Below are 20039 nucleotides of genomic sequence, written 5' to 3'. Positions count from 1 at the left end.
TCACATCTTAAAACCACCCTCATATCTCTCAACTTTCATCTCAGTTTGTTCGGTTTCCTATTAAGTTCTGTGTAGATAAAGTTGTTTGTGTGGATTAATTTGTCTGTATAAGTTGGGAAAGTTTTTGTTTGAGAATATTTTTTAATTAAACGGAAGGAAAGTGTTCTTTTAATTGAGAGAGGCAGGTTTGGAAAAAAACGTGATTTTCTACATAAAGCTCCTCCCTATGAACGTACTGAATAAACCACTTTCAATATCATTAAGCCACTACCAAACAGATACAAAGTTGTAAAACATAACGACAAAACGAACACGTTAATGGTCTAGAACCGCACTCAATGTTTTTTTTTTTTTTTTGCGGTATCTTCATTATGGCAAGATAACGAATTATGAACATCCTGTGTTTGGTTTTTCCCATCTTTATTCTCAAATAAAGATGAAACCCACAAAATAGAAATATAAATAAACGAAAGAAAATGACACCGAACGCCATCGGTTCATGGCAACTTACAAGCAGCTGTATTGTCTTTCGGCTTGTTTTTTCCAACCAATTCCGCGATGCTTCTGCAACGACATTGATTCCCTGGCCGAATTACGTCACCATATACAGCCATTTCCATAATGTCGAGCTCCTTATCTGCAAAGCAAATCACGTCATTATAAATTTCATTTCACATACATCGACATCAGAGAGGTTCAAATAGCAACAACCCAATAAAGTTCGTGACACTAAGGGACCGTTTACTGAACACTTACCTTGTAAAGTGCTTACCTATTCAATTACCTTTCTAGATGAACATAACAAGTATCGAGAAAATTACCAGGTAAGAGGAAAGGCAATGACCGATAGTCTTACCCGGTAAGTGAGGTTGATGAATCTTAGCGGGTTATAAACGCTTACCATCAATCCACTTTGATGGCTGGAATGTTACTACACTAGGTAGGTGAGGGTGGTAACCGCGTTTACCGTAAACGGCCCCTTAGTTGAGCTCCACCTATATCATTAATCTATATATTTCAACTTGGATTTTTTAATGATTTTGAGTTGTCTACAGTTGAAAATGTTATCTTTTCAACAAGTATTTGTAGTTGTTGACTTCATTATATGCCAATCCTTAATATAGGGGTGGGTGGGGAAGAACGGTCGGCAATCACTACATAAATTTTCAAAAAATATTTGAGCTCGAGCCCTAAATTGAAAAAGTTATTCGAGTCGAGCTCGAGCGTGGTATTTTTTTGAGCTCAACTCGTTTACACCCGTGAGACAAGATGAGACAGAACATGACAAAACAAAAACTTGTTATCCCACGTTTGGTGCGAGAATTAGATTGGGATAGGACTGAGTAGGATAAAAATGCAGTTTTTTTTTGTCCCGCCAAAATAGGTCGAACAAAAATCAGGAAGTTGTGACAAGATAGGTAAATTACTAAACTACCCATGTCAAATTAACACCTTAGAACCTTCCACAATTCTTTCACCGCCTACCTCACTCTCGTCAATCCTGTCCACATACCAAGCACACCCTAATACAATCGTTCTTCAAATGTAAGGTAATAAGTTGTACATTTGAAATCAGTAAATGAGGTCCATAAGCAAAGAATCTACCAAAAATTTAGATGAGATCTACCAAAGGGGCACTGGTCCAACAGTATCCGGTATTCCAACTTTTCTAGATATCAGGTGTTCCAACCTCACCAAAGGTGGGCACTGTATGAGTTTCATTTGCCGTATATAAATATTATACACTTTAAAAAAGGTTAAAAGTTACATATACCAGCGATAGGGAAAGTGCGTGTTCTGTAAAAGTGGTTGCGATGTAGAAATTTTGTTGGTCCATACAAAGAACTAGAGATTAATGAAGATATCATCAGTAGGACAAGAGTATATAATACTTTAACTATTATGTGTCATCAATTTTGTTAGTACAGACAAAACCAATGGTAAGCTGAAGGACTAGTAAGGGTTGTAAACTACAACTCTGTTATGAAAAATTCCAATCAAGTTAAATTTTTCTAATTGGACTTGACAATCATTATCAGTGTAGCGGAGTGTTATGACTTATGAAGAACATTATCTCACACACGACCCTCCTTCACCGATGGCAATGGCATAAACCAAACCAAAACAAAGACACCTGGTATGTCCCACTCGGAAGTAGGGTCTTGGGGTGTGAGATGTATGCAAACCTGACTTCTAACCTCTGCCCTAAAAAGTATAGAGCGGTTGTTCCTATGAAGACCCTCAGCTTGATAAAAGACTAGCAAACTTGGGTTTGAGGTGTCTCAATGCTAACAAGGGATCGTGTTAAGCCAAAGGAAATATGTCCTTGACTTGCTATCTAAATGTGGGTTACCGAGTTGTAAATGGTTGATTCACCCATGATTCAGAACAAAAAACTAATGCCTGAAGAACGGGAGCCTCTAAAAGATACAGAAAGATACCGATGATTGGTAGGAAAACTTAAATACCTCACAGTTACACAGCTAGTCATCTCATATTCTGTGAGTGTGGTAAGTCGGTTTCTATCTAATCCCTACATTGTCATTTGGCATATTGTTTGATGAAATTAATGAAAGGAACACCTTAGCTATTTCAATTTCCATACCATATACTTACGGTGCATGTTTTTATTAACATTTACATCACATTTGCTGTAATTGTTGTCAAGAATGTGATGTAGGCAGCTCGTTCTTTCGTTAAACACAGATGTTAAACTCATACATAAAAGAACTCATGTTTACTAGAGTACTACGTAACCAACCAAATAAACCAGAAGGCAGATGAAAACATTTTAGGGATGAATGCATCATGTACGATGATCAAGGCAAGCCAGATAACACATCAAACTGAAAGAGACTCGAACAACTGCCCAAAAATCGTCCAACCTTAAAAGCCCAGAAAGCTTGAGCATCAACGTATCATTCTTGATGCAATATTTTAACGGTGAGATGTATTAAAAAAAAAAACAAGGTAAGTTAAACTATAATTAATAAAAAAAACAAGGTAAGTTAAACTATAATTAATAAAGTGAAAGATTTTGGCTTTGTGAAGAACATCTGCATATGCTTCTTGACATAAATGAAAGACAACCGAGTTTTAAACTTTTGATATGTAGATATCTGAAAAAGTATGGTTCATGGATCTCATGGCTAGTTTTCTTCTCTTTTTCCTTTTTGAAGCTCTCATAGACCATTAAAAGCAGACTGAGATTTTGTTCCAAATGAGCATGGATTTTGGATAGCATGTAATGTAAACGTCGTAGATATAGCCCTTTGAAACAGAAAATCAAGTGACGGGTGGTTTAGTATTTTGCAAGAAAACAAATCCTAGGTGGGATTGGGGGATATCACTTACTATTTGCTGACTGACCTTACAATGGGAAAGTCATGTCCATCTAGAAAAAGGTACAAACTTCCCTTTTGAAGGGAGACAAACCAGAGTTTGAAGACAATGGCATGGTGCCATGTCAAGGTGGGTCAGCAACTCATAGTCACTAGCTATTTACATGTCAGTAATGAGGGGTTATTTAGGAGAATAACATTCTAACAAATTCTTTTTGACGCACGACCTTCTGACAGAGTTTTGAGGCATTCTTGTGTTAGGAAGAGGCATTATTCTGTTAGGCAGGGGCATTCTCAAATCTGTCAGGAGGTTATGCATTAAAAAAAATCTACCCGAAGGTTATCCTCTTAGATAACCCAGTGAATCACCATCACATCAACAGCATGCCAGCGCTCAGGAAAGCACACTTCCGAATACAGGACTTGGTCGGTTCCATGTAGGTACTCGACCAGTTGAACATTATTTGCACACTAACGAGATGATCTAGTCAACTGACAATCTGAATATCTGATCCCGTGATATGTTTTCAATGTCCTGTGCACACACCAACCTAAATTTTGCTCAACATGACTCCTTGACATGCTTATATTAATATTGGACATTGTAGCATGTAAAATTTCGAGACTGGTGTTTAAGAAGGCCAACAAGTTTGAAATGCCAACACAGGACACTGAAGGAATGGCTGGTTGCATGCATTTGCAAACAAAGGGCCATGGGTTCGACCCTCATTGCGGCCTTCCTCCAATTTTTTCGCAAAAGGCTAGAAGATAAAAGTTGAAAACAGGTATACTGCTAAAAGCGGGGTTCTAACTCGCACCTTTTCGGGTAAGACACTTTAACCTGATGACTTAGACCAGCTCAGCCACCACAAACTTCTGTCTAAAGGAACTTGGGTATCAGCTCATTATGAGACAAATGAACTTGTTATTAGTAACTCTCAGTGGCAGATAAGGATCACTAACTTTTAAACCAACCAGCATAGCAAGCAGCTGAATCATAAATTATGGACCACATTACTAATAAGGGGGCAGTTTCAGGTAGACCTAAAATTGATTAGGAACCCGGAACTACCCAGGGATATGGACATGTTATTCTTCGTGAATGTTGTAACATATTCAAATTGAATATGAATGTGTGATTCCTGATAAATAGAATGTGCATATTCATCGTGAATGTGTGATATATGTCAATAACACTTCCATATTCATTCATGTATGTGCTATTCATGATGAATATTCATCCCGAAGATGGACAATTGGGGCCAGAGTTGTGGGCGCCGAGTTCCTTATCAATATTGGGTTCTAACTGAACTTTCCACTATTAATAAGACATAACTAAGTATAAATCATGATCAAGAATAAAGAGATAAATCAGGCAGAAGAAGTACCAGTGAAATTGATATCACAAGAGTAACCACGCAATTGAGTCTTGTCAAGATGATCCTTATCCGCCTTGAATCGATTGACTCTCGTTTGAAGAATCTGACAATTTTCAACTACTGATTCACCACCTACAAAATCATTATCAATCACAAAATTTTACTTCACAAGATCTTCAGAAACGCTGAACAAAATTTGAGAAGCTTGCAGAGTTGTAAAGACCTTTGGAGTAGGGAACAATGTGATCGTATTCAAAGCAAAGACATCCCTGACAATTGCAGAAGCGCTTACAGACGACGTTGCCGGCGGCGTCTTTGCGCCACCGGTCTGGGTGTCGTCCAGGGACAACTTCGGCTCTGGCCCAGCACAGTTTCTTGGTCATGTTGTCAAAGAATCTTGGTCTTTTCTCCTTCCCGTTGTCACTGTGTTCGCCGCCGCCATGATCACGCTGCGGCGACAAGGGGGAAGTAGAATTAGAACTCATATTTCATCTCTCTCTCTCTCCTCTATGGAAGTACGGAATCGGAGAGACAAGGTGTTCGAGAAAATGCCCAAACAAACTCCATTTCCACTGACGATCAAGAAAAGCAAATAAAATTTAGATTATAACCACTGATTTAATTTTAAATAAAAATTAATATCGGGTTTCTACGAAAAAGATAGTTATTATGAGAAGTGTAAGAAAAATCTCTATTTTTATTTAATTCTAATTAAATATCAACACTAATAAACTACATCTGGATCTATTAGATTAATTCATTTCTAAATCGTAATTCATAGAGTGGGCATGAGATTAAAAGTGAACAAATGTTCATATATTTTCTTACGTTTTTCAATATAACTTTCTTTCTCACACCGTTTTTCGCCTATAAATAGAATCTTTTTCTTTTACAAACCCAATAACTAATATCAATAAGTTTTCAAATGTTGTTTATAAAACAACATGTAATAAAATACAATATTGTTTCATATGAAAAACATTCAGAACTGTTTTTTCATACACAAAATACTGAAAATAGTATTGAACGTTTCACATATGAAACAATATTATATAAGAACATTTCCAACATATATACTATATTTTCTATCCTTTTTTTTTCTTTCCAAATTTAGAGATTTTCCGTAATCGCTCATTTTTCTCTATTTTAGAGAAGAGTGTTTAAAAATTTCTAAAATGTCATAGGTATTGGAGATGCTTTTAAACACCGAATTTTTACACGTGTCATTTAACATGTGAAATAACACATGCAAATGGGTTTATACATTTCTACGATTATTGGATTTGTAAATAATTATATATCTATAAAATCCACATTAATTTAGATGTTTAAAGTTGTTCTTGGCCGAAGTTTACGTAAATGACATTGATTTCGAGTTGAGTCATTTCATCTGTTTTTTCTGGCTCGGTTATTTGAAACTTTTTGACAAAGTTCCATAGCCTCTGGTCTTTTTATATCAATTTCTAACCTATTTTGTTTTTACTATCAATAATTACTTAAATCTAGTAAATGGTCTATGAGTCTTTTTATCAAAACCTTTTTTTTCGAGATCTCAAGCTCAAATAGTCATCATTCATTCAAATTGGGCTCCTAATTATTTATCTCTCTAATGTCACTACTTTCGCAATATCATTGCGGACCTAGCTAAAGACCAAAAATTCAACACAAATATACAATTGTGACGGCCAGATATGTAATTGTGATGGTCAGGTCCGCAACTGCGACGATAAACTGGTTGAATTTGACAATTTTTTTGTCTTTTAGCTATTGTCGCCTGAGAATTGCGGATGTAGTAACATTTGGGTCAATCAGGAAGAGAAATAGTTAGGAGGTCAATTTGAATGAAGAAAATTATCATTTAACTCAAGAAATCATGTTACTTAATATTGTGTTTTTAGGTGTTGTTTGGCAATTGTTGAATGGTTTGGTGCAAAATGATTAAGTGGTCAGAATGATTAAGAGACTCTCATGATATAGTGCAAAATGAAATATAATTGTTTGGTAATTGTATACAATGAAATTAGGGCTCTTAATGGTTAAAGCACATCCATGATACAAAATCATTCAAAGGGTTTTAGAACCATTAAGAGGCAGATTTTTTTTTGGCCAAACAAGATTCACTTCTTAAATTCTGAAGTTACCTCTTAATAGAACTATTAAGAGGTAAATTTTCATAGTAAAAAAAGTGGCATTTATTTGGTCAAAAGTTACATATCTGTGTGGCTAAGATGCTTAATTTGAAACAAGATGTAAATGAGTACAAGTACGAAGAAACTCCATGACTGACTCATTAAGCTCCGCAACTTTACCACTCGTTGCAGTAGTGTCCAGAACCAGCTTCGGCACCTTGCCCACATCATAATCAGTGCACCCCTTGTAACCCTCCAACAGCTTCTCCATATCCAGCCATGTCGATGGCTTATGCCAACTCCCACAACAACCATCTTCCCCTCTTTTCTCAAGCCTCCGACGCCACTCAGCCTCGTCTTTAGGCTTACACTCGACCACAACAACCTCATAACCATCGAAAGAACCTGCTAACTCAACCAACCGATCCAAATGCGCCTTTTGCGAAAGAGGCGAGTCGATCACCACACTCAGCCCAACACTCAACTGAGTCTTCACCATCCGCCACAGTGCTTCATATGAGAGGTCGTTAAGGAGTTTAGTAGCATCTTGCGACTCCAGTTTTGCTTCTACTGCAAAAGTGGAGTCACGCACGTCGTCCTTATCGAGGAGTGGACATCTTAATGATGCAGCTATGAAACGGGAGAGTGTCGTTTTTCCTGTACCAGGGTGTCCTTTCATTGCTACTATGACTCTTCCTGGTCCAGCTTCTTGTTCCATGGCGGACTTTTGATTTTCTTAAGTGCTATGAATTCAGTTCAATGTAATATAGTTCTTATCAAGAACAACTGAGAGTTCTACACGGAAGTTGTTTAAGTACATACACTACAAAATACTTCTATCAATTTGGTTGTTTTCATGTAAGATAGAAACAAGAGCATCTTGCCATTTTGTTAAGAGTGTGTTGACAAGTGTTACTGATGATAAGCTTTGCCAGGTCACAACGATGGTGACTAGATTGGGAATAATTTACAAAAATGGTCATTGATTTATCGGATAATCTACAATATGAGCTCTCAACTATCAACGTTAACATTCTAGTCCTTCGATTAAAGATGTACAAAAGATCAGGCTTGACTACTGGTGTCAGGCCTTGGGCCGAATGGTTGTGATATGGTTAGTACATGTATCGTGAATGTACTTCTGCGGACGATCAGGACAAGACAAGGCTGACATGATGTTACCAGACCATCATGGTTCGTGTTCTATATTTAACGTTCGTCTTGTATTTGTAGAAGGTTCTAAATGATATCATGATATATTCTTAATTGTTTAGGGACTTGTTGAGCTCTTTATGATTTTGACTTCCTATATTAGTTAAAGTATGGAAACAGGGAGTCCACCGGAGATGCTCTAACCTATTGATTTGAACTTTGATGAACATGACACAAGTTAACAGGTTTTTTCTTTTCAATTTCAATGTTAGAATATTCTCATTTCTTATTAAAACATTGTACTTTCAAGCATGTTTATATAACTTACAATCTAATGGATTAAATGAGTTTACAGAAGATCATCATTTTATCAGTGAATTTCATAGCATAGTTTGTAATGTCAATAGTAAACAAGTGCAATATCTTTTCAAAATCACATTCGTTTAATTACCTTGATATTTGATCGAGTTGAACTAGTTTCTCACTACTACCTTCCCTGTCCTTCTCAACAGTGTTCTTCCGTAATTTGTTCAAAGTTAGCCTTTCACTTGACCTTCTCTTTTTTGGGATTATATTCCACCACGGTCCCACTTGAGATTCCAGTTCAAGTTGCACTTGAGATCGCTCATGTTCAAATCATTGCACAAATTAGTACACAATCATGTCACGAAATTGGTATACAATTGCTGATCAAGGCACGCATGCAATCGTGTCACGGTTTCACTATGCATTCGAGATTGTTCTTGTTGAGTTGCTTCATCTTCTACTTCCTTTCCACACACCCTGGACCTTCGATATCCCCTTCACTCCTTTCTCCTCCAAAATTAGTCACAAACCTACCTGACAGTAACAACAAAGATTATCACATAACAGCAAAAATTTAACAGCATATTGATAAAATCACATAAAGTTTTTAGCAGCATATTAGTAACAATCAAGTAAAAATCAAAATCACATAACAACAATAATTTAACAGCACACCATTCATTCATTCTTCCACACCAGTACTGCTTCCAACACTATGCAGCCTAAGATATGAGTTGTGAGTTACATTATCAATTAAAAACAGAGAAGAAACTAACAATTTGAAATTTTTGTATGATCTTCAACTCCACTACATTCTCAAAGTTTCTATCCTTAGATCATAGATGTATAATCAAGCTCAATAAAGTTTGAATAAATCTGCAATTGCTTACTTTATAGCTCCTGATGAATAAAAATTACATCCTCATGTTGTTCTGAACAGGTTCGCTAACCTAGATTCCGTTATACGAGATATAGCTACAGTTCGTAACAGCTGAGGAATCTGGGAAGATCTTCGAAAATTTAATTCAACAAGAGAAATACCAAATGCAACGAATAGTTATCATTCAGATACAGGATCTGTAAGCAGCAAAAGGAGAACGAAGATTAAGAGGCAAATAGTGTTTGTACAGTTTCCAAATGCGCACATGAAATGCCTAATTTCATACATCCATAGATGTTTCATCAAGTTTCGACAAAAGATAACAAGATAGGAATTGTTAACCTGCGAAGGCGATGATGCTCCAACTCCGGATCAATTCTCCGGTGATGATAAATAGCTTTCTCAAGATTGAGAGTCGTGCTCAAAAACCCGATCAACCCGATCCAATACGAAATAACCCAATCCGTGAAGCAGCCGATTGAGTTGTAAAATTGTCAAACCGCAAGTATTGGATTGACAGTGGGTTTACTATTATTTGACCTCAACCCAACCCGATATCCTTTTAATTCTTGGATTTAATATGATTGTTAAATTTCTATTAAAATACATATTAGACAATTATATTATCATGTATGTTTTTCATATACACATATTTTTAATCTATTCATATCTTTATATAACTCATTCGTATATATGTTCAATAACTATGAACATATATATGTAATTTGAGAAAATTAACTGAATGTGATATACGTAAGAAATATGGATAAATTGTATCAAATGGTTGATGATGAAAAAGAAATTATGAGTAGAGAACTAACATATTCAAAGTTAAAAGAATATTTTAATGTATCAAAGTATCAATCCGACCAACCCGTACGGGTTGGGTTGTTCAAATGTCTTCAACCCGATCAACCAAACCCATGAGCACCCACCACTGAGGACTTGTTTTTTATGAAACTAGGAACGGGTTTTCTAAAATATGAAAAACTAAGATTTGTTTTTTATGTTAGAGAAAAATCTAAAAAAACCCAATGTATTTTAGTGTTTGGCATGATTAAGTTTTTAGATAATTTTTTGGAACAAATAAGTCATTGGATATTTTAAAACATGTTAAATAACTCTTTAAGCATTCTAAAATATGTTAGATACATTCTTATGACTTATACAATTAGTTAATACGGTAAAATAATGTTTGTAATTTGATTTGGAGGCATCAATAGTAGGTATTTATAAGTTCAATGATCACTTTATCTATTTGCATAATTTCATTATCTTGTCCATAAATACATAATTTGCTTATGAGAATTCCCATTAAACTCTTTTTGAGAATGTGCACTTTTTATTTGCAATTACTTGTATGCTAATTAGTGATGGACGAAAATGCACGAGTAAGGTGGACAAATGAAATTATCAAATGCTTTTTAGAGACTTGTATAAAAAAAGGTCAATAAAGTGGGTCGAAATGGGGGTAGTCTTTGAAAAGAAACTTGGGTAAAGTTGGCATCAAAGCTTGAGGATGAGTACCATGTGAAGCTAACCTATAAACAAGTTTCTACTTATAATTTTATTTATGCTTTTAACAGGTTTATTATTTACGGGATGTTTCTACTTGTTTATGTTCTACTTGTGATGAGTTATTTTCTGAGTATGATCAAACCGACGAGCAAGGGGATGATGGTGAGGATGAGGCTGAAGATGTTCAATCGCATGGGAGTGTCGTTGACCAAACGTATATGGCTAGTTTAAGAGAAGAAATTGTGACACAATTAATGTAAAATGAATATTGATTCTAGCTGTTATGAGACTTTGTCGTGTTTAATATTGTCTGTTGAATCAATTGATGTATTTCAGTTGAATTTTTGTATGCGTTAAAATTAGATGGTAGTTTACAAATAGTTTAAATGATTGGATATTTCAGTTGAATTTAATTGAAATGAATTGATTCAAATTCCATATTTCAGACGTTTGTCAGTTTGCAAAAACAATCAGTTTTATTTATTCAGATTTCAAACTTCAAACGTAAAAACAAACAGTCTGACTAATCAGATTTCAGATTTCAGACGTAAAAACAAACAGACTAACTGATTCAGATTTCAGACTTCAGCACCACCTCTTAAAAATCAGAAGTGAAATCAAACTTCAGACTTCAGCAACTCTTAAAAAAACAAATGCCCTCTAAGATTCAAAAAATCCAATAAATAAATTGCATGAAAAAGTAGCGTACTTTAATTTGATTTCTATTTTGTATAACATACTTCAAAACTTTCATCTTAATACCTAAGACGTAAAGTTTTAAACATTTAAATACTCTGGAGAACCAGTTGAAATATTAACCGGATATCATACTGATGTGACGAGTGATGAAATAAAATTAGGTTGAATAGGAAATACTACGAAATTGAAACCACATCACTCGTCACATCCTCATTGGTTACCCGAGTAGTTTAAATATTTACAACTTTACATCTTAGATATCAAAATAAAAGTTTTGAAAACACGTTACTTAAAATAGATATCAAGTTAAAATACGTTATTTTTTTTCATACAATCTACCCTAAAACATAAAGAAAAAAAAAAAGCATACTTAATATTTGAGAGTTCGATTTTGCTCCGGAATAGGAACATACCTGTGCTACTTTATTTCATATAAAAGTCGTGCTAAACATTTTCTAGGTACCAAGCACTCCCATAAACTCGATTGTTGTCATACTCTTATCAATTAAAATTTAACATTAAAAGAAAATCATTTTTGCCAACAATCTATAAACTACACATCTAAAGGTGGAACTGAGGACCACCGACATATCTCAATGACTGCAAGCACAGAATAAATGCATCTCTATTTCCATCATTCAGATCTCTGATTACTATGATCTAGAAAATCAGTAATTTTAAGTGTGTTTCTATCCTAATGAAATCAGTCCACATCAACCGAAGACCAAAAAACCAAGGGTTTTTGCCCCTTAGAACCCTGCTAAAGGCACTGCCTCTACAACACTGCAAGGGGGCAGGGTAACATTTGTGATTGTGCTCTCCACACATATCTCAAGTAAATCAAAATTACATCAACTATTTGATGACACTAAAATCACCTGCAAGCAAGCATAGAATAGCGTTTGTATTTCAATACCTTAAATACCAAGGATACAATCCATCACACATAACATCATCTGGTAAGAGTCCTGAACCAAAGTACAGCACCACACCGTCCCGATAAAAACAAATTCAACATACATTGAGAAAATACTTTATGTTCGTCGGTTCAAACAAGATAAAAGAAGAATAATAATCGAACAAGATAGAGTTCCCAGATTGATTACTAGTCATAGTAGTAGTATTACAACAGAAAAACACATTTCTGTTGCTTCGTTTTTCTCCATACCCCTATTTGGGACCAATGTCCTTGAGAGCGCAGATCTGCTCCTCTCCCATTGCAGACATCACACTCACAACCAGGTCCTTTCCCTCTGCAAATCCATCCTTAATCTACAACCACCACCATTGTATAAATCAGAAACTCAAGATAAAAAGACGGGTTTTCTTCATAAGTATCTTGTCTTCATATCAAAATCAACGAAACATCATAAATAATAACACACTTGTTCATGGACAAAGGATCGTGTGATAATAAGAGTCAAAGTGAGAAGTGTAAGAAGCGATGTGGACCCTGGATCCCAAAATAACCCATGAATTAGCTTAGCAAAGCATTTTCGATTGATCTTTAATTGGGATTGATAGGGGTGGAGATCCCTTCTTACCCTCTCACAGTGATTACTATTATTACCAGAAACCAACTCCTTGTTCATATTATGCCCCATAAAATGAAGCAACAATGTACCTGTGTCAGGAGAGCGTCATCAGTTGGGAGCTTCAGGTCATCCTTAGTGTTGCCATTTTCAGTCAGCAAACTCACCTGAGAATTTTATTTCTAATCAAGCTCAAATTTAATGCATAAATAAGATTATTTATAACGACTGAATAGAAGGAATAAACCGTACAAATCCATCCTCAGAAATATCAATTAGCTGGTAGTCAGTACGATTCACATGAGGGACCTGCAAAACAGATGTATAACAATGTTAATAATAGATGGAATCAACAAAAGAAAAATGAGCCATGAATTGCTTACATCACAGTTATGGGACGAGGGAACAATATCTTCAAGCTTTTTCCCATTGAAGATGTCGATCGCCACAAAGTGACACTTTGCGTGACCATGCTTGCCAGTCTTGGAGGTAGAAACTTCCACAACCTGTTATATATCCACAATAAGTCAATACAATGCATTTAACATCATAAAACAAGATTCTCAACACCTTTATCTATTGCAAATAAAGTCCATCTATTAAAGACCAAATTAAGTATACAGTAACAGCAATTACCAATCGTGACCAATTATTGCAGACAATACCAAACACACCAACACAAATTCTACTTTTTATACATGAACAATGTGAAGATCTGGTACACCATAACATAAATATAAAGCTATGACATGTAGATTTGAATTTCACCCAAAACATTTAAGTTGGTTAGAAGCAATAAAGAGCTAGCTATAATGTCAATTCTTGCAAAAACCATGGGGGTGTTACAAATTAGTCTAACAGGGTCATAACTTATTCAACTCGCAGTCAATCACGATATTCAATCTACCTATTCACTCCTACACATCAATTTGCAATTGCAGTATTTGTGAACTGATATAAAAGTATAAGGACCTATTGCTCTGGTGATAGTATTCTGAAAGCTCATTCATTCAAAGAGAACCAAGTGTTGCTCAAAGTTCAAAGACTTGAATCTTAGTTCCCTATTTATCACAATTCATAATCACCAAAGCTTTTGTAGACTTTAACCATCTACTCTTAACCCAGAGCTCTTACATATAAGCCTAGAAATTACAAAAGTTTTGCAATTAGGGTTTCAAAATCGATTCCCAAATCTCATGATGTGGTTGTAGGTACAACCGTACAAGCAGTCTATGCTTGCATCTGAAAGAGTAAATACTACAGCTCAAGTCAGCTCCATCTTCTAAATCCTAATATTTGGTCCCAAACCCTAGCGAAAGATACAAATTCAATATAATAAATCTAGGTCAGAAATCCGACCGGCATGTCTCTTGAAACCTAAGAAAATCAACTGTAAGTCTACACCCAAATTTCTGGAGATAAAAATAATTCAAAACAACAAAAATCGAAACCCTAACACCCGAAGTCAAAACCAAATCAACTCACACCACCAATACAGATTTAACATAGACAAAAGAAGATCCAACTACAGGATACCAGAAAACAAAAGAAATCGGAAGTTAGAGAGACGAGGAGTAAAGCAAACCTTGCAAGCACGGTTTTTGATGACGATGTGACCTCCCTTACGGATAGTGCCAGCTTGCTGAGGGTAGGTCTTGGAAGCACCGGCGTCGGCCTTTGATTCAAACTGATGCTCTTCGTCCGACATAGTTTTTCAGACGGATTGATTTGAGTGGATAAAGAGATCGAATCGAAGTGATGCGAATTGGGGGAGGGAAGGCAGGGAGAGGCGGAGCGAGATGGAATGGAGGGTGTGAGTTTATATATAGTAAGGGTTTAGGGGTGGGGACGAGGCCCGGTTCAGCCGTCGGTTTGTTTTTTTGAGATATATGTTAGCGTTTTTAGAACGCCGAGTTAAGTGAATCGGCCACGTGTGAATCATCGCTCATAAAAACCTGACCCGAACCGATACGACCCGACCCATGTGTGTTCAAAGTGGTCATCATCTTTTCAACTTTCACCTCTCAATTTTAGAATCTCATTCCTTTTTCTCTTTTCTAATATATTATACCCTCGTGATCTTATTTGTTCGCTTTTTTCTATTAACCTAGATATTCAACCCGTCATACAAGTCGACTAATCTTAGAACGACCACCTTTTTTACTGGTAGTCTAGAGTCATCGCATTTGGACCTCCATGACTACAAGAGGATTTTTTATTCCTCATCAGATTTGAATCTGGGACCTCCGGTCACTTTTGACCTTTAGAGTCCAAGCTTAAACCAATCAGACGCTACCCTTTTGGTTTTTATTCCTTCTTTTTATATGTTTTAAATGGTACATATTATCGAAGTGATAGTCGTTGAATCATTCGATCTTACCAGGTATGATTTCTTTATTTACTTTCAAGATCTTTTCTTGGAGTGATGTATCAACTAAAAAAGGAACTGAACTCTTTCTTCAAGACAAAATTGAATTTTGGTTGAAAAAACATTTCAGGAAGGTCTCTCTCTTCAATTTCTACAAGACCAACAACGAAGTCTAGGACAAGGTCCGACACTTCTGAATACGATTCTCAGGTCCAGGAAGTGTCTCCTCATGCCCACACTTCGGATGTTGGAGTCTTTGTTTATGAGACTATGATACCAATAGAACCATCGGTAGCTTTCATACAGAACCGAACGAGAAGATTTATCAAAGTTATCATCCATCCAAGCAACTCTCTAGCCAACAATTCTCAACAACCGACGCTATTGAATTTGGCCATTCAGGACCCATGGCATTCGAACCATTAACCACTCCTCAATATCCTCTCAAAAGGATATGGTTGTAGAAACGATTTTAGCCCCATAGACAGTTATTTCATTTTTAAATGCAATTAGTGGTGCTTTAGACTCCTCCGACGTCCTCTGGATTAAAAACATCCTTTCAAGCGCCTCTGATATCAATTTACTTGATCGAAGTGACTCCTATTTTCACCTCCAACAATCTCAGGTGGGATGCTCAACCTACTCCGTTACCTTTGCATGCTCATATTCTCCCACATACTTCATCGTTTATCCCTCTGAATTCCATTGATCAACACCTTCAAGAGTTAGAGAGACAACTTAGTGATCTTTAAATTGCTCACACCTTATCCGACAGAATTCTTGTAAAGAGTTCCAAACTCCAAGAAGAAATGGCAAAAAATCTTGTTCATTATTTCATTACATCACTAGAACAACCTCACTTTAAGATCAACTTATAGTTTTCCATGATCTGCATGTTATTCCAAGACAATGTGACATCATTTGGTTGTGTTCCTTTTACACTTGAGGATCGTACCAGAATGATCCGACTTAGAGAACATTACGAATGGTTTGATGTATCACTCTGTGTGATATCTACAAGGATTAGGAAAATAATTGAATTACCCCAAATACAGTTGTTACCTTCAAACGCAGAAGACGTCACCGAATAGCTAGATACTTCTCATGTCTCTCATTAGCACTCAAATCATCATTGTGTCAACTAGTACCAAACCCCAATGAAGACCTGATGCATATAACAACAAATAAAAAGGTTAGGCTTAATGCCTAGTGAGTTCATGTAGTTTTCATCATAATTATAGAACAGTACAACTGAAAGACTGCATATTTAGAACATAATTTCTCAACTGAAATGCAATTATCGTAAAAGTGACTACTTTACAGAATTTCACTGTTTTCGTGATGAAAACTCTAAATCAAAATACCTATTTAGTATGAAATCAAAACCTAACACTTACTCAAAAAAAAACGTAAATGAGGTTTAATGTCCAATTATTTAAAACATGGATAAAAACTATGTTATTCCAAAATGCCCAAAAGGAGAATAAGGTTCAATACCCAAAATCATATATAAATAGAAAACACTCTGTATTCAAAACAATGCAGAAAACGAGGATAATACTATATCCGAAAATAACACCATTCGATGACGGGGGAAACTTGTATCTATCGGATGTGGCGATCACAAAAGTAAGCCACAATCAATGTGAATGAGCCTCAACTAGGGATCATATGATCATCAAGTTCGACCATCTACAGTCTGTAGTTTGAGTCCTCTGCCGATTACCTAGCTACTAACGAGTTGCAGAGTCGTCGAGTCCAACCACCATGGTCTATATCTCAAGTCCTCTGCGACCGATCATAAAATTATCAAGTTCAACCACTAACAGTTTGTAGTTTGAGTTAACTATTGCATCTATACTTTCTAGAAAGAATATAGGGACAATAGTCCAATTCCAAACCATCAACTGACTCATTTGCCTATGGATCAATTACATTACAGTCTAAATTTACACGGCGCTAATTAAATGACTAATGCAGCCAAAATATGTAATATATCAAATAACTACGGCACAACTGCATATAACTCCAAATGATCGACATAGAACAAATAAACTGGATAAGTGTCCCCCAAGACACATCCGAGTTAAAACATCAAAATCCCCATTTATGAAATAAATCATCAAAATATCACGCTCTCAAGATTTATTTACCAAAGAGTCTAAAAACTCCAAATACGGGTATCTTGCTAGATTTATAAAATCAAATATACAAAATATTAAAAACACACCAAATAATCCACACATATTAAAAATATCATGTAAAACATGTTAACACTTTAAAATGCGCATTTTGACATGTACATAGTTTTCACAAAGCAACTTGAACTCACGTTATTAGGTTAGATTACTAAACACGATCTTTAGCTTCCATTGGGTGATGATATGAGATCCACGAGCAAAACCCCACCACAGAACTCCTCAAGCCTAGAAATGAATCTCCAATAGATGTTCAAGATTACCACATCAAGGTACTGAGATCTTCCAACCAAACCCTTCCATGAAATCTTTCCAACTCCTTAAATACAAGCTTCCAAACACCAAATCTTGAACTCCTTGGGGCGAATCCACACCAAGATGTTTCCAGATATGAGGCCAAAGATCCCAAAAATCGTCCCGGTATGAGAGAAGATTGGAGTGGGTGAAAAGTGGACAAACCCCAGCTCAAAAATGAGGTTTAAAATCCAATCTAGACATTCCCACGACCTTTCCTACGATCGTAGTTGCGTGGTAAACTGCCCACATCCAAAAATCTGTATTGTTGAAACAAAGAGTTGTGCAACTTTTCCCACAACCTAGTAGCGGGATAAGTAGCCAGATTTTTGTTGCTTTCCCGGTGCCATTTTTCTCTACTTGAACTCGCCCATATCATAAGCACTTATGACCCAATGCATTTCACTCAAATATGATCTCCAAAGGCTTATTTCAATACATCAATCTTAAAGGTATGCCCATAAAATACGAGTCTTACAAGTTTACATTTTCAATGTTTATATCTTTACACTATCGACTTGTTCTTTCAAATTATGTAACCCGAAAAGAATAGAAAAAGAAAAGAGAACCGAAAAAGAGAAAAGAAAAGGAAAAACCCATAAAAAGAAATGAAAAACAGAAAGAACAAATATAACAAGACAAAAAGAATCTGAAAATAGAACACTGAATTTATGAGTTCAAATGTGTCTTGTTTTATGAATTCTAACCAAATCCAAATCGAGGTCCTATCCTAAAATTTATTTAGGATCCAAATATTTTATAATCTTGCTGAAATCTGAAATAGTTTATAGTTCGCAGAGAAAAATAGAATGAGATTTTGATTGTAAAAGACTTATTATATGTATTGGTCCAAATGCACAATGCATTCAACAAAATCGAATACCGATTAAAGTGAAGCCAAGATAGTTACCAAAGCGGATTGGATTGTCGTCTAGCCGATTGAAGACCAGTACGAGATAAAGTCAAAAATAGTTTGACAAACATTATTTTCGGTGAGCCAATTTTTTATTGCAAATTTAACCAACAAGTTTGGCTCACCAACTCTACAAACTATTGTCTTGGTACAGGAACATGCTCAACATGTCAACTAAGCAAGTTCAAAAATACTAGTTTATAATTTATTAATACTATACTTCTTTTACGATGTTGTGTTAACAAACGTCTACACCAATATCAAACAGCTGAAATGAAGAGTACAAACATGCACTGATCAACAATTAGATGAAAACGCACGTTGAAGTTGGATAATTACATTTAATGCAATGGTGGCTACAAATGACAACCCTTGTCAAATGTTGCAACTCACCCGTTCTGATAGGAATTTATGAGTGACAGGTTTTTAGGTAAAATCAACGTCAACATCTGAAAACTGTCTCAATTCCTTAAATATGATACAATACCTTCTTTTACTCTTTCGGTCTATAGCAAAATTCGTCATCAGCTAGATTGTTCAGGATCAGTTAATTTTGTATTTATAGGTCACAAGTTTGAATCCATTTTTTTTTCTTGATTATTTTGGAAAACATAAAAGAAAAATAAACGACTTCAAATTTACAAAAAAAAACCCTATATAACAATTTTATTGAAATCATAGTCTTTATGGTTAATATTTATTTTATTTGATATCATTTAAATCGCTTTTTGCTTTTGATTTAGATAAAATTATAACTTATCAAAGTACATGTTATATTAGTTTTACAACTAATTTAAAGAAAAAGTGAATTATAGATTTAGTCCCTGTATTTTGATATTTTTTACTACGGTACCTATAATATGTATAATTTGGATTTGGTCTTTGTGGTATTGAATTTGTTTTGATCAAGATTTCTCTGACTAATGTCTTCGTTTAACTCCGTTAAATAAATGGTCATTTTAGTCTTTTGACTAGTATAAAAACAATATTTTTATACACACAAACATATATATATATAATACACATACGATAATAAATCAGGGACGTGGACGATTTTCGAAACCAAGTCGCTCTTACACCGCTAAGCCCCTCACATGTATTATTACATGTGATAAGGGTGTTGTTGATATGATACTATAATCCATCAAAACCATCACATGTGATGCTGAATCATAGACGCAGACAATCTTTGGCACAGACTAAGTCGTAGAACACATCGTCCGCACATCACAAGGTTCTCTCACGCGTATTATCACATGTGATAAGGCCTAAGAGTGTTCTCGCATTCTCGTAAAATGGAGGTGTTCTCGTTTTAACTTCCACCTATATA

General features: G+C 35.5%; 2 protein-coding genes and 1 long non-coding RNA gene across 3 annotated transcripts; all 3 read right to left on the bottom strand.

Moving 5' to 3' along the window:
* Positions 1-319: 319 nt before the first annotated feature.
* Positions 320-5288, bottom strand: LOC112514837. Its single transcript, XM_025121459.1, has 3 exons — positions 4944-5288; positions 4730-4852; positions 320-637 (listed from the first exon to the last, which is right to left on the bottom strand). Exons 1-3 carry the CDS (start codon positions 5203-5205, stop codon positions 498-500), a joined length of 525 nt encoding a protein of 174 aa, XP_024977227.1. The 5' UTR covers positions 5206-5288; the 3' UTR covers positions 320-497.
* Positions 5289-8363: 3075 nt separating this feature from the next.
* LOC112514863 lies at positions 8364-9586 on the bottom strand. Its single transcript, XR_003069440.1, has 2 exons — positions 9530-9586; positions 8364-8841 (listed from the first exon to the last, which is right to left on the bottom strand). It is a non-coding gene; the product is annotated as an uncharacterized LOC112514863 (long non-coding RNA).
* A 2692-nt stretch (positions 9587-12278) lies between these two features.
* Positions 12279-14745, bottom strand: LOC112514400 (eukaryotic translation initiation factor 5A). Its single transcript, XM_025120850.1, has 5 exons — positions 14522-14745; positions 13320-13442; positions 13189-13245; positions 13029-13103; positions 12279-12676 (listed from the first exon to the last, which is right to left on the bottom strand). The coding sequence occupies exons 1-5, from the start codon at positions 14642-14644 to the stop codon at positions 12575-12577; spliced, it is 480 nt and encodes a 159-aa protein (XP_024976618.1). The 5' UTR covers positions 14645-14745; the 3' UTR covers positions 12279-12574.
* Between the last annotated feature and the right edge of the window lie 5294 nt (positions 14746-20039).

This window comes from Cynara cardunculus, assembly GCF_001531365.2.
Source record: "Cynara cardunculus var. scolymus isolate 2C chromosome LG 6, CcrdV1, whole genome shotgun sequence".
Classification (NCBI taxonomy): Eukaryota; Viridiplantae; Streptophyta; class Magnoliopsida; order Asterales; family Asteraceae; genus Cynara; species Cynara cardunculus.
The sequence above is the reverse complement of the archived record's forward strand: the minus strand, read 5'-3'. Positions and strand labels throughout refer to the sequence as shown.